General features: G+C 32.8%; 3 protein-coding genes across 5 annotated transcripts; 1 reads left to right on the forward strand and 2 right to left on the reverse strand.

Annotated features, from left to right (window-relative positions):
* Positions 1 to 6016: 6016 nt before the first annotated feature.
* LOC132062886 (hyoscyamine 6-dioxygenase-like) lies at positions 6017 to 7835 on the reverse strand. The gene is made up of 2 exons (XM_059455361.1): positions 7572 to 7835; positions 6017 to 6232 (listed from the first exon to the last, which is right to left on the reverse strand). Exons 1-2 carry the CDS (start codon positions 7833 to 7835, stop codon positions 6017 to 6019), a joined length of 480 nt encoding a protein of 159 aa, XP_059311344.1.
* A 774-nt stretch (positions 7836 to 8609) lies between these two features.
* Positions 8610 to 9714, reverse strand: LOC132069333 (hyoscyamine 6-dioxygenase-like). Its single transcript, XM_059462715.1, has 2 exons — positions 9170 to 9714; positions 8610 to 9080 (listed from the first exon to the last, which is right to left on the reverse strand). Exons 1-2 carry the CDS (start codon positions 9377 to 9379, stop codon positions 8904 to 8906), a joined length of 387 nt encoding a protein of 128 aa, XP_059318698.1. The 5' UTR covers positions 9380 to 9714; the 3' UTR covers positions 8610 to 8903.
* A 176-nt stretch (positions 9715 to 9890) lies between these two features.
* Positions 9891 to 11765, forward strand: LOC132050895 (uncharacterized). 3 transcript variants are annotated; one of them, XM_059442244.1, is made up of 6 exons: positions 9894 to 10242; positions 10381 to 10502; positions 10588 to 10861; positions 10954 to 11041; positions 11405 to 11529; positions 11626 to 11765. In XM_059442244.1, exons 2-5 carry the CDS (start codon positions 10431 to 10433, stop codon positions 11415 to 11417), a joined length of 447 nt encoding a protein of 148 aa, XP_059298227.1. In that variant the 5' UTR covers positions 9894 to 10242; positions 10381 to 10430; the 3' UTR covers positions 11418 to 11529; positions 11626 to 11765. The 3 variants fall into 3 exon arrangements, with proteins under 3 accessions (XP_059298232.1, XP_059298227.1, XP_059298221.1); XM_059442238.1 differs by having other exon boundaries at positions 9895 to 10139; XM_059442249.1 differs by lacking the exon at positions 11405 to 11529 and having other exon boundaries at positions 9891 to 10139; positions 11626 to 11759.
* The last annotated feature ends 3218 nt before the right edge of the window (positions 11766 to 14983 follow it).

Consider the following 14983-nt stretch of genomic DNA (forward strand, 5'->3'; position numbering starts at 1 on the left):
TCTTTCTATAGAGTATATACCACATGTTTAATAGTTGTCGCGCCACAAACTATAGGCGGCATTCGACTAATTAATCCTCGTCGAGGGAAACACTAAACCTCCTGCTTTACAATTGCGTAAGCACATGAAAATTATTTCCTCCGTCTCAATTTATATTGCACCTTTTTCTTTTTAGTCTGTCTCAAAGAAAATGCCATCTATCTACAATAAGAAACAATATAACTTTATAAATCTTCTCTTACCCTTAATGATGTCTATAACCATACAAATATTTAAGATTTATTTTAGATCACACATTTCAAAAGTCTTCATTTTTTCTTAAATTTTGTGTCAAGCTAAAAGTGTTACGTAAATTGAGACGGAAGGAGTATAACACTGACAATTTCAATCAAACATACTTGTTAGCCAATGTATCTCAATCATAACTAAACGTTGTTTACATCTGAAATCAGTCATGAGCCATCTCGATGAAATAGGAATGCGACATTAGTCTTGGGTTAAATCCCCAAACAAAAAGAAAAAGACAAAGATAATAGGTAGAAAGATCAGAAAGTCACATAAATACAACTTTTTCAAATGGTAATTAAAAAATTACAACTATTTTTAAAAAATTACATAAATACAACTTATTCAAAATTTTAACTTCTTGATTACAAAAATACAACTTTTTACATTTCTAAAATATTAATAATACTTAATTTTAAGAGTTACTACCATTAATGCATCTCCACTTTTTACTTTCTCTTTCTTTCAAAATCATTAGAATGTAATTTTCCAAATAAACATAACAAAATCAACTTCAAATCTCATATTTCATCTACCGTCTTAAAAAGACTTTTTTTCTTTCGTTTCCTCCTTTGTATTCTTTTTTTTTTTTTAAATTTCACTTGATGATGATTCAATTATTTTTTTGTGACTAAAAGAAATTATTTGAATATATTAATATTAAGAAAATTACATGAAAAGATATGGTATATGGAAATATGATATAAGAAATGTACATGAAAATATACCTTAAAAAGTATATGGTATATTCAAATTGGTATATTTAACTAAAAAGATGATAACAAAATATTTGTGAATATAATAATAGAAATTAGTATATTTAAGTTTGTATATTATATATAGTATATAATATAATAATATTATTTGTGTATATAGTATGTACGATATACCTAATATATGAATATATTACTCTATGTGCCAACCAATTGTACTCTACAATAACATATACAATATACAATTTATAGAAAGAATATTATAATTACTTATGGATTACCACTAAAATAGGATCTTAATAAATAATTGACACCCCTTCCCATAAAGCTTGGCTTCCTTTCTGCCATCACATATTAATTATTCAATTTTTTTTCTCTCTTCCATGAAATAGGAAAATTAACTCAATTAAATTTATATTTTTATACATTTAATATAATAAACAATATATGCCTAATATATACAATAATGTATGTGGTCATATATATATACACACACACACACACAGAGAAAGACATACATACATATACGTAATATATAAGTACAAGAATATATATACTTGTTCAAGGAATTGTATAATATATATATCATATAAACAGTAGTATACTATTTTATGGATTAAAATGCTAGTAGAATATATTGGGATGTTTAGAAAAGTAATTAATGTATTTTGATATGTATTTAATTTGATTATCACTAATATAGAAAACTCCTTATTATTAGCCTTTTATTCATAGCAACAATTTTTTATTTATGGTATAAAATCATACATCTACCCTAACTATAGAGTATATATTGTAGATTATGTAATTTAGTTAATAATTGTAGATTACGAAATATTTTACTTATTTACTTGTATTTATGTAACTTCCCCTTCTGAAAGGCAAGCAGGGCTCACCAAAAGTACTCATGAGGATGCGAGCTTTTAGTTCATATCCGAACAGATTGAGTACTCGATTACAATACTAAGCAAGTCACATTGGAAACCTACTAAGAGATGGGACTAGAAATTAAAAAAAATATAAAATGCACAGATAACACAAATTCATTTCTGTTGGGCTAAACGGTCCAAAGATACTCTTAACATGATGTGATATTGTCCATTTTGGGCCAAGCCCGCACGGTTTTCCCCAAAAGGCCTCACATCATTAAGAGTATCCAACTCTTATAAGTAGCTTCTTTTCTTTTCGGCTACCAATGTGGTACTTTGTTCGCACACCCAACAATCTCCCCCTCGAACTAAGTTCCACATGGCTCATTATCATACCACGGGTCAGAGATTCAACATGTCTGTGTGCCACCCACATCGTCAGAGTATTTACGGTCACCGAATCCCAAAGGCTGTGAATGCGTCTTCAAAGCTACGGGTAAAGGTCGTAAACCGGCCCATAGACGGGCAAAGGCACTAAGCCGGGCCCCACGCCACACTGTGCCATCTTCATACTCATCCCGCCAAACCATTGGCTCGATGCCGATTGTTGGGCTAACGGCCCAAAGATACTCTTAACATGATGTGATATTGTCCGCTTTGGGCCAAGCCCGTACGGTTTTCCCCAAAAGTCCTTACATCATTAAGAGTATCCAACTTCTTATAAGTAGCTTCTTTTTCTTTTCAGCTACCAATGTGATACTTTGTTCGCACACCCAACAATTTCAAGCTGTAAAATAATAATTGCAAATTGAGGAAAAACAGAATACTTTAAAGCATAGTATGTAAGAATAGTTTGTTAAATCGATGGAATTTAGTGACACTTTCTCACATCTGTGGTGAAAGGCTTCTTTAAGAGCCTTATAAGTCTTTGTCCTTTGTGTACTTTGATAGAATACGCATATTTCTAAGTATGTGTAGATAAGTATATTATATATTATATTTTAAAGTGGTCGGGTCGGATCCAAAATGAAATATTTTATTTTTATTTCTGTACCAAAATAGTAGTTTATTTGAATTTCAAATTTTAATTAAAATTCGAATAAACAAATGTGTCTATTTATGAAATATACATCTTTTCTGAAAGGGTCTGATGGTTGCCTATATAAACAAGGATTCCCAACAAAGTAGTATAGAAAAATCCGCAAGTATATTTTGGTTTTGTTGCATCCTGAAGAGAATCGTTTGTATTTCCCCAGAAACAGTATATGAGTGATACCTCTTTAAGGACAATCGATGTTTACGCCTCGAAGCCATTATTTTGTTTAATTCTCTGTTAATTTTTCTTTCTTAGTGTGCAGCTAATTAATCAACTGAATAACGCTGAATAATTAATAATCATAATTGTGGTTATGCAAACATGTTGATATGCTTGGAAGTGTCAAACCTTACTCTAGTAAAGTCAAGAAACTATGGCTACGGCAAGCAGACACACCTTGTTAGGATAACGTTGTCAGGAAGAAAAAACAAGCAATACAATTGTACAACAAATTAATGGTACCTAGCACTCTGGTATATCTTCTGTTGGTAGTAAGAATCACGTCAAGGGTAATAACACTGAACTGTTGGAAAATATTATCCGAAAACACAAAAAATATATGAAGTAGACAAAGATGAAGGTTTGATAATATGAACAATGAACACAGGATTGGAGACTTGAAACACGTGCGAAACGCTTTCCTAAAAAAGACATTTGCTCCCTCTCCTTTGCGAGATTGCTATGAGATCTATTAATAGCTTTTTAGTGGATATTTAGTCTTTGAATTTTTGCTAAGCAAATAGTGAAGAAATTCATGTAGGAAAGCAAGAATTCTCAACTTGATCTTTTTGGAATTGGAGAAGAATGAGTATTTTGTAGATAGAAGAAAGTTACTATGCAGGATTAGAAAGTTACACTGTAAAAGTTTCGTTGAAATGTTAATAAGTAGACTTTAAATAGAACTGGTGGTAACCAAAAAATGAAAGGACACACCCTTTCATCTAAAAGACACCTTTTTATTTAAAATACTTCACTTTATTCAAACAAAATTCCAACATGAACGTGGTTCTAAAGGGAAATAAGGGAGTTCTAAAGGGAAATAAGGGGGCAGTAAAGAGGCTGAAAACAATAAAACTTAGTGACACTGGGAAACAAGGAAGTCAGCACTTGTCCAGGCAGAATTTTTTGGCTAGAACCAAGTACACTACTTCTAATTCTACGATGGGTGATAATCAACGTTATTAAGTCCCAATTATTTCCCTGTTCTTGTGTGGTCCCCTACCTTCTGGACTTCATATTCTTCTCCCCTCATGAAGGACATTTGGCCCCAAACATCAAATCCAAGTCATTCTCAAGTCCAAAAAGATCCTGGAATTAGAATTCAGTCCAGTACTATTTGGTCAGATATTGTTCAATGACTACTTAAGATCATGTCACATCATCAAAATTGAATCTAATAGCTCTAATTTATTTGTATTAAATTAAAACACAAAAGATAATTCACAGGGCAGCCTTTTTCTAATAGGCACTGTGTCCTCGGAAGGTCGAGCCTCACTTCAACAAGCTCAAAATGAATTAGAACCAGTTCTCTAACTTATCAAAGCAATACATGAGTCTAGCTTTTTCGATTAGTAGTAAAAACAAAGGATACTAAGCTTCTTGGATTGGGATCCAGTCCAATACTATTCAGTCAAGTATTGTTCAAGGACTTCCTAAGATCATGCCACGTCATCAAAATTGAATCTGATAGCTCTAATTTATTTGTATCAAAATTAAAACACAAGAATTGAATCTGATAGCTCTAATAAGTGAGCTAAGTTAGCATAATCAGTGTTCTTAATAAATTCATGGGTTCTTATCTCTCCAATTAACTATGATTTTTCAAACTTAATACCTCCCATGTATGTCTTGTACTCATATTCGTCCTTTGGGAAGCAACAATCAAACACAGTAAAGTGTGAATTAAAAGGAAAAACAGAGAAGGATCAATAGTTATAAAATCAACCACATAAATTATTGGTCTAAATTACATCCACCTTTAAGATTATGATAGAAAGCCACAAGGCTATAGCTTAAAATTGTAACACGATGTCTTGAGCAAGTTCACCTTCCCAGCCACAAAGCTCAATAGCTAGGCAAGCTACCAAAATGATGGAGCATTAGAAAGATGATCATCAATAGCTAGGAATGATATGGAAATTAGATAAAACCGTAAAGGAGCCAAAGGTTCGATAGCAACAAGTTCATAATTAGATCTCTGAAGGAAACAGGGGAAAGAGGTAGGATTAGATCTCTGAAGGAAACAGGGGAAAGAGGTAGGAAAGAGAGAAGAACAATGATGAATTATCCTTTACGGAGTATATTTTAATTTAATACAAATAAATTAGAGCCATCAGATTCAATTTTGATGATGTGGCATGATCTTAGGAAGTCCTTGAACAATACTTGACAGAATAGTATTGGACTGGAACCCAATCCAAGAAGCTTAGTATCCTTTGTTTTTACTACTAATCGAAAAAGCTAGACTCATGTATTGCTTTGATAAGGTAGAGAACTGGTTCTAATTCATTTTGTGCTTGTTGAAGTGAGGCTGGACTCCTTGAGGACACAGTGCCTATTAGATAAAAGGCTGTCCTGTATATTCGGTCCAACTAATAGCCAATGCCCATGCCTACAGTTTGGGTTTAAGTGTTCAAACCATAGATCTGTTAAAGCCATTCTTTTAACAAATCCATTTTATGTGTTCGTGTCTATGTATTTTAAAACGAAAAAAAGTACCAGATATACTGCAACTAGGCAGTAGGGTAGAGCAGGAGACCCGAAAAATAAAAGGCTTAACCTTGCAATATTGGCTCAACAAATATATAGCTTATAGTTATAGCTTGACATCATTATAAATTCATCTCAACTTTCATTCAAGAGTTTCAAGAGGAACACCGTCCATCTTTTTTTCTTTATTAACTGCAGAAGATACTAATCAATATTAAACTATGCATATATTATATGACATAAGGGAACATTTCTAGTGAAATTTGTCCCTAAACGGTTCTTAAAGTTTGTCTATTTAATTAGCAATTGGTTCAGGTTGAAGCTTGTAGACCTCTAGTGTCTTCTTATATAGGATCCTTTTTGGCTATATAGTCATCAAGAAACTCATGATATTTGAATGCCCGGAAAAGTGCAGGACTACCACCATTGACAAGTGCCTTTGTTGGCTCCACTATGCAATCTCCAAGAGGACCAGCAAAGGTCCCTATCGATGTTCGAGCAGTTTCTGGATTCGTAATTGCATGGTGTTCGCCAGCTACTAGCTTATTGTTGCTGATAATCTGCATTTAAATTTGTTAAAATTGAAATATCAAACAATAGGAATTGGAAATAGCAGGTTACTTGCTATTTTACCATATTATAAGCTAGTAAGTAAATATTTATTTTAAAGATTGACTTGTAATTACTTTGATCTGATTGTGTATGTGTATTTTACACCATTAGTACATCAAACTTAAACTCTCATCAAAATAACTTATTTCGCACCAGGCTGGATGTATCCTAAAAGGCAGGGGCGTGCGTGCATATTCATGACATTTGACTTGATTGAATATCTAACTGAATTTTTCTTTGTAAAACTATATACATGAGTTAAATCTATACTCATTCATCCAAAGCAGTCAGTGCAATGACCAGGCGTGATAAAAATAGTTCATAAATACATAATCCGCTCAAGTCCCAAGCTTGGGCACGTTAGTGACCCAGCTATTAATTTGCTCAACTCATTTTGACCTGTCTGAATAAATATCTAGCCTAAACTGATACATGATAAATCTTGTCAAGATATTTTAATTTTTTTTGTTTGATTTTTTTTTTTCAACAACAATAACGTACTGATCACTCTCTATAACTAAGACCCGCATATAACAAAGAATCTCTATAACAACTAAGATTTTTGGAACCGATTTTTTATGTTATATTTTACTTTTTATAATAACATTTCACCTATAAAAAGAATGTACCAACTTTATAGCAAAGACGTTTCTTTGTAAAATTACCCCCCATATAACGACTATCTTCTTTTTTTGGTACTATAATAATTAACCATCTTTATAAAAATAGAATATCTATGATTACCAATAATAAGAGTAGAAATTTTGACCAAATATTTGATCATTTAATACACTATTTATGACAAAAAATATCATATGAATATAATATATTTTCATCATTAAACGATTCTCCTCCGTTATACAAAGTGTGATTAAGCTTAGAATTTGACAATTAAAAATGAAAATTTGATTTTATGCATCTTTTTTGCCTATAACAAATAAGTATTATTTAAATGTCAACGTCGTTATAGGTGTATAACGACCATTCTCTATAATAAATGAAAATTTCGGACCCAACCATGCTGTTATAGAGAGGTTTGACTGTATCCGGTGTAATCTCACAAGTGGGGTCTAGAGAGGGTGGTGTGTACGTGGACCTTACTCCTATCTTGTGGAGATAGAAATGTTGTTTCCAAAAGGCCCTTGGCTCAAGTAAAACATTTCAAAGCAGGTTTGAAAAGGAAATACAATAGTGAAGAAGTAAATAATGTAGAACAAAACAATAGCAACAACAAATAATATGATGACCAAAATTAAAAGTATGTAATAGTTGGGTGGGTTAATATACCTCCTGTTGGTAAAAAATGTTGACAACAAATGCATAGGGAAGAGGATGATCCCCAATCCAGTGACCACCTTTGAAGATCTCAAGTCCATAAACTTGCTGTTGAATGAAAGTTTTGAGGTTAGGGTCACAATGAGCAGGTTTTCCATTGGCTGAACTTGGATAATGGTTCACCACCAGAGTTTGGCTTTTGATCAGCTCATTGTTAAATTGTACTCCCAGTCCTTCACCTATCAGCTCCAATATCCTCATGCTCAACTTCCTCATTTCACTTGAATATGTTTCAACTAGCTCCCTATACACACAAAATTGCTCTTTCAATTTCTTTATATATGATACTCTATTACTCCCTCTGTTTTCAATTTGTTTGGCTTGATTTGGATTAGCACAAGGGTCAAACTAACTAATGTTCGGTATGAATTCGGACATAGGATCTTCAATTATTTTGAAATAAAATTCACAATAGTTAACAATTTAAAGAAAAAGAAGGTATTTGAAAAAATTATGGTCAAATAAAATATCTTTTAACTGCCCAAATAGTAACTAAGGCCAACAAATTGAAACAAATGGAGTACATTTTTTGTTTCATTCCAGAAACAAAATGTGTTTTTTTAAAATATATATATTTGTAAACTCGTCAATTTAAGCATTTTCATTTATCTCTGATGACAATTTTGACATGACATTTTGTTGATTACGAGATACCAAAGGTATTTTGGGTATATTATGTACTCCCTCCCTCTCTTTCTTCTTATTAGTTCTCTTATACTAGAATAAAATATTCCTTTTACTTATTCGTTTTAGAAAATCAAGAGAAATTTATTATTTTCTTTCAAATATTACCTTTATCACTAAGTTAATACATAAAGTACTACTCCACTAGTCAAATTTAGATTTTCAAAACATAGTTAGAATGGAGAATTTAGTAAAACAAATTTATAATAATTGCTTTCTTAAGAAGAGTGTCAAATCAATAGAGACTTAGTTAAAGAGAACGGAGGAAGTACTTTAATTAGTTTATGTGAAACTCTGCATATATATAGTCAAATTAAACACCACAATATGAAATGAAACGAGGGAGTACTTTCTTGGCTTTTGGTTCATCAAAACTGAGACATGTTCATTGTAATACCTCGGCTAATATAAGCAAACTCTGTACCTAGAATAGATTGATTATAACTTAGTTGTAATGTACCTGCTGAATAACCAAATTTCAATTGAAATGAAATTTTTAGGATAAATCAATGTAATTTAGGAGGAATCCTGATTTCTCGAATAGAGAGAGAGATCATACCTATATCTAGGTGGATTGTCAAGCCAATGTTGTGTCTATTCTTAAATAGGAAAGACAGGTTGTATGAGAAGATCTTTCCAGTAACGAACCTCTTTGTTGGCGTGATTAATAACCCCACTTCCATACACTTTGCAACTCTTATTTGAACCCTCGAATAACTCCTTGAATAAATCCATCACATCATCCATTAACTTTTCCGATACTCCATGGTTTACAATCTGTTCATAATTGAAGCCAAAATGTTTATTAGCCATTAATTCATTAGTATAAAAGGAAACAAAGATGATTTAATAGAAACCTTACGAACCTGAAATGAACCAAATTCTTGACTGGCATTTAGCATTTCTTGGACTAAACCAGCATGATTAATAGTGCTTGATGATGCTTTTGCTAGATCAGTCACTGGAATATTGCTACCAATTGAGACAAGTTCACTAGGCTTTTTATCAGGTGGCATTACATAATTTTCAGGCACGATGTAAAAGTTTTTAGCCCCGTCTGAAACAAGATTTGCCATTTGATCTCGATATTATGTTGACATTATACTAGGCAAGCGCTAAATATATATACAAGCATTAGGCAAGGGTGAGGGTGAGATTTTATAGTCACAATTGGTCAATTTATATGGTCAATGTACTTTATTTACTCTACATAGTAGTAAAGCCATACAACATTTTTAATTTGTCACATTAAAGTAGCTAAACTATGAGTGAATTGTTCAGAAACTACAAATGACGCGAGGTAAAAAAATCTGGCACCCAGTTATGACATGTGTCCGCTCTTTGCCACTATGTTAGTTCCACGTCAGAAAATTAAAAGGAAAAAAAATACTTGATCTTGATGAGAATAGGACAAGAAGAGAGTTCGAAGTGTTTAGGCAATCGACCCAAAAACTAAAAAGAGCAGAAAATGCCCAATCTATCTATATATAATATAAAGTTAGGCATAGACAATCCTGTGTGGCACCTCTCAATGGCCTCCATTGACATTTATCTTTTTTCTCATTGTTTTGGATTTTTTATGAACTTCTTTTATATAATAAATCAGCCAAATCATCTAAAAAATGCCTCACAAAAATAAATGCATCTGCAGCCCACGTTTGAGTAATCAATATAGCCTTTTACTAAAAACCAATAAAGCCCAGCCCACGTAGTAGCACCTTAAACCATATTAAATTGGTTGGCATTAAACCCCAAAGAAGCGTTTTCCAATTTCATCCAAAACCTGAACGGTAAAACCAAACAAAGCGTTTTTTAATTTCCTCCAAACTCTGTAAGGTACGCTTTCTTCCACACAGTTTTCTGATTAAAGAATATTCATCTTCATCATTTGCAATTACAATGACTTTTAATGTTCATTAATCCCTGAGTAATTGCACTGGTAATTATTTCTTGTGCCTCTTCATACTCTAATTCTTACACTATATATAGATTAGCAGTGAATCTTCTTCATATTGTAGATTGCTTAGTCTGTCTTGCTTTATATTGAATTTTAGAATGACAAATTCTTTTCTTTCAGAGTTGGTTACTCATAAAGACGATTGGATCATAAGGGTTAGGATTTGTCGAATGTGGGATGCCATTAATCCCAAGAATAACGGCGAATTGATCAGTTTGGATATGATTTTTATTGATGAAAAGGTACTTTCGTACATGATTTTTATTTCATATATCAATTTTTTTGATACTTTTGATCCTCAATTCACTTTCGGGTTTCTTATATCAGGGAAATTTGATGCATGCTATTGTTAGAAAGAGTCATGTTCACAGGTTTAAACACAAGTTGATTGAAGGTGCTTTATTTACCATCAAGAACTTTAAAGTCGTAGAAAGTTGTGGTGGATATAGACCTGTCGAAAGTTCATTGAAAATTATTTTCTTTGCCTCAACTACGATCAAGAAATTATCCGAAGATATTGGTGATATTCCTATTAACGGATTTCAGTTTATTAAACCTGATATGATTGAGTCAAGGGTGCACAACAACACTATCTTATCAGGTATATACACTTAGTATTATGAATTTTTGTGGTTAGTTAATTAAATATCAACGATATTCTAATAAGAAATACTTTTTCGTCTACATTTGTAGACGTGGTTGGTTGTTTATACGGAGTTGGGGATATGGAGAGCGCTGGATCAAAGTGGAAAAAAAGGGACACCCAAATTGTTACGGATTAGTATGCCCCTTATCTCATTTTAAGTATTTTTTGTTTGTAAAGGTGATTTTGTATTACAAAATACACAACCTTGATAAATTTCATCGATCATTGAGTCTTTTTAAACTATATTCATTGGATTCCGGCCTGAACAGTGTTTTTATGATAATCTAGATGCCAACGAATGTGTACTCATTATTGGAACTCTTTTTTTTATACCTGTTAAATTTCTACATTATTTGCACATGTCTATAAGTACATAACCTCTTAATCTCCTCTTTACAGTCACTCAATAGTCAACATTATTGGAACCAGATGTTGGTCGCTTCTTTTTATTAGATTTAGATGAACTATTAAATTGTGATTTGTCTTTTTTCTGCATAGTTCGGCAAAATAAAAAATTACCTTATGGGAAGAATTTGGAGAACAGTTTGCTCCTTATTTGTACAAGAAGGATTCTGGCCCGTATATAGTCATTGTAACTTCCACCACAGTTAAAGAATTCCGTGGTAATTGTTTCAGATTTAATTTTCAGTGTCATGTATTTATCTGTTAACTTTCTAAGTAATGTCACGGTTATTTTCTATTGCATCCATTGTTAATAGGTGAGGTTAGCTTCTCCACCACCTCTGCAAGCAAAGTATATGTAAATCTTGATATAGATTACATAAGATCTTTGATGCAAAAGTTTTCCACCATGTCCGTGGGAGTGCAAATTATCGAAAGCTCTAATGTTAATACTATTTGTTGGCATCCAATTTTGTCCCTCCTTTATTTCAATTTATTTTCTGGAGCTTCTAAATTTACTAACGAGCTAAATATTTTATTTTCACTGCTATTTTTATTTCTACTACTATTAATACAGTTACCTTCATTTTTCACTATTTTTACTAGTATTACTTTATCGCAAATTTCAAAGGGGTTCATCATCACTTCATTTTCGGATTTTGTACTCGTTAAATTAATTTTACTTTATTAAATCCTTTACTTTCTACATACTAATTATTATTTGTCTTCGAATGATATATATTGTACTAGTTGTTAAATTAGAAGCCCACAAATAATTTAAATAAAGAAAGAAGAACTCGTATTTTCGGACCAACATTTGATCCCAAATAACCAGCCCATATATTAAATTTAATAGCCCAAATGATCAAGCCCATTATCCATCAGTTCACCCGACCCGATCCAGCCCACAATTTACCTGACCCGGCCCACTATTCTTATACCACTAAAACCTAATGAAAGAAAGGAACGCAGCCACGGTTTGTCGTCTTCTTCATTTTCGTTCTTCTCCTCTTCCCCATTTCTAGCAAAAACCTAATCATCTTTAGCCCCAAGCAGTTTGTCTAACCATTTCCATACAAGATTTGTCTCCATCTTTGCTTACGGGCATATATTTGGTCATCAACAGAATAGATTTTCCATTTTTTGGTTTCGAATCACACGGTAATCTTCAAAGACCAGTTGGTCGAACCATCTTCGGAAATACCAAAGCCGAATCACGTGATCATCTGCTCCTTTTTCTGATTTCTTACTGGCGAATCCTTACAAAGTCTGAAACGTTCAAATTTTGAATTGGTTTTGACCCAATTTCGAATGGTAGATTTTAAAATCCCGCCCAAATTTTCGAACCCAGCAAACCCTAGAAATCTTCCTATAAATGTTCGCTTTTGGGTCATTCGAGAGGGGGGTTTTTTTTGGGAGGAAGGGCGAAATCTGTTCTCTAAAAGACATAGTGGTAGTCTTACGAAAAAAAAAAGAGAAAGAAAAGAGAGCAAAAATCAGTCAAGAAATCATTCTATCGTTTTGATTTGAAATTGGGTTACGATAAGTAGGTTCGAGTTCGTCGCGTTCGAGCGTAGATCGAGGACCTCACACCCAGTTCACTGCACCAAGAAAAGGTAATTTACTATTCCTTTTATTATTTTCAATAATTATTTGAGTGTTCTGTGCTGTTTATGTGGTCTGCTTTTGATTAATTTTATATCGGTTCAGGTTTATAGTGTTTTAGCTATGTTATATCTGTCTAATTTAGATTAGTCCTGTTTAGTTTAGTCCTGCAGTTGCTTAATTCCGATTTGTATGCTTCATTGGATTGGTCATATGTTAGTTTAGATGGGTAGTCTGTTAATCATGTCTATTTGCTTAACTTTTCCGATGATTAATTGGTCTGTAGTGGTTTATTTAGGTTTTGTTCTGATTAGCCATGTGTTAATTAGTCTATAGCTGTTTAAGTTTAGACTGTATGTTTAATATTGATTAGCCATATGTTAACCTAGGTCTAAATTGCTTAGTTGTGCTATACAGATTCAAATTTTGGTTAGTTATGTATTAGTTAGCCTGCAGCTTGTCTAATTGTGCCTTTATATGTTTAATTTCTACCTATAGGTTAGTTTGAGTCTATTATGTTCCAGATGCTTAGTTTGGCTTTATATCCTACTGTTTTGGTTTACAAGTTTATATATTTAAGCATTGTGGCCTGGGTTCTAGTTTGGTGTGTTTTGATTGGTATAAGTTTTCTTTAGACTAAAAATGACTTCTGAAGCCTATTGACACTTGGTTTTGCTCAGTGTTAGCCTTTGCTCAGTTTTAGTTGGTTTTAATCATCTATGACTTGATTAAAGTGAAGTTAGTTTGGTTAAACTTACTTATTAAGTTCAATATATGGATCCTGCTTATTCAAAATGATATCTGATTGCTTGGGGAATTTATGTTAGTTTTGTTAGTTGGACCTTGGTTACATATTGATTGATGAACCTGTGAAGGCATACTAGTTTGAACCTAAATGATATGAAAATCTTGTCTCGTTTAATCCAGTTTGTACATGTCACCTTAAATTGGTCTTTATTGCTCGGTTGTTTTTCCTTGTCCTAGTCCTATATGTGTTCATATATAAATGCATACACTAGGATGTACATCTCATCCTGTTTTGATAGTAATATTCACGTCTGGAGTGCTATAATCAGGTGAGGCATTTTCTTCCTTTTGCTTACTAGAAAAAGCTTTAAACAGTTCCTTTTAAACGTATGTGTGCTAGCAAATGAGTAGTTTAAATTTGAGAACCAGTGCCCACGGCTAGAACTGACTAATTGGGTGCTGTTGTGTTTATAATGATTAGTTTAAGTTTCTCCACAACCTGTCTTGTTACCATAGTGTGAAATATGCCAAATTTAGAACTTCTTTAAATTTTGAGTGTTGATTCCAAGTTCAGTGGCTAACTAAGATTCTGTCAAGTTGAAATGCCTTTTTTCAAGTGTTAAAATGCCAAACTTCAGTTTTTTCTTTTTTTTTCTTTTTTGGAAACTGCATACTTTTTTACTTCTCAAATGAGTTGCCCAAAACATGTTCAAATAGTGGAATGTTTTAAAACTGGTGATAACTTTCGTTAACAGTCTTTCTTTGAAATACTAACTCTTGACCTTAGTACATGCTCGTTAGTTTGGTTTAATATAGCCCAGCGGGTGTATAATTAAGTCTACTAACCATGTTGCCGTATTATTGCGATGCATTTTGGACATTTTTTGTGCAACCCTGTCTCCATTTCATTTTTGAAATATACACGTATTATATACATCATCTACTGATCTATTTTAAGTTCATGTTTCACATGTCTTACCTTGTTCGTTGAGAGTATACTAATCCTTTTCCTTATCTTTCTTTTGCATGACCATCGCATATGAGTCCGAGGGACTCGTTCTTCTTCCGCATTCGATGTTGGGCTGAGGCCCAACGAAATACTATTTCCCTCTGTTCCAGCCCTCTGTCCGCAGCAAAATAGAAAACATGATATTCTTGGCCGAGGCCCAATAGCAGAAACAGTCCACAGCAGCTATTAAAAGAGAATTTCTGGGCTAAGCCCAACAGCATGCATGATCACAGTAGCCCAAAATGGGCTGAGCCCATTTATTTACATTTCTTGTGCCTCTATTTTACTTTATTGCATTCAACTTGTGTTGTTTT

Source organism: Lycium ferocissimum, chromosome 1 (genome assembly GCF_029784015.1).
Source record: "Lycium ferocissimum isolate CSIRO_LF1 chromosome 1, AGI_CSIRO_Lferr_CH_V1, whole genome shotgun sequence".
Taxonomy (NCBI): domain Eukaryota; kingdom Viridiplantae; phylum Streptophyta; class Magnoliopsida; order Solanales; family Solanaceae; genus Lycium; species Lycium ferocissimum.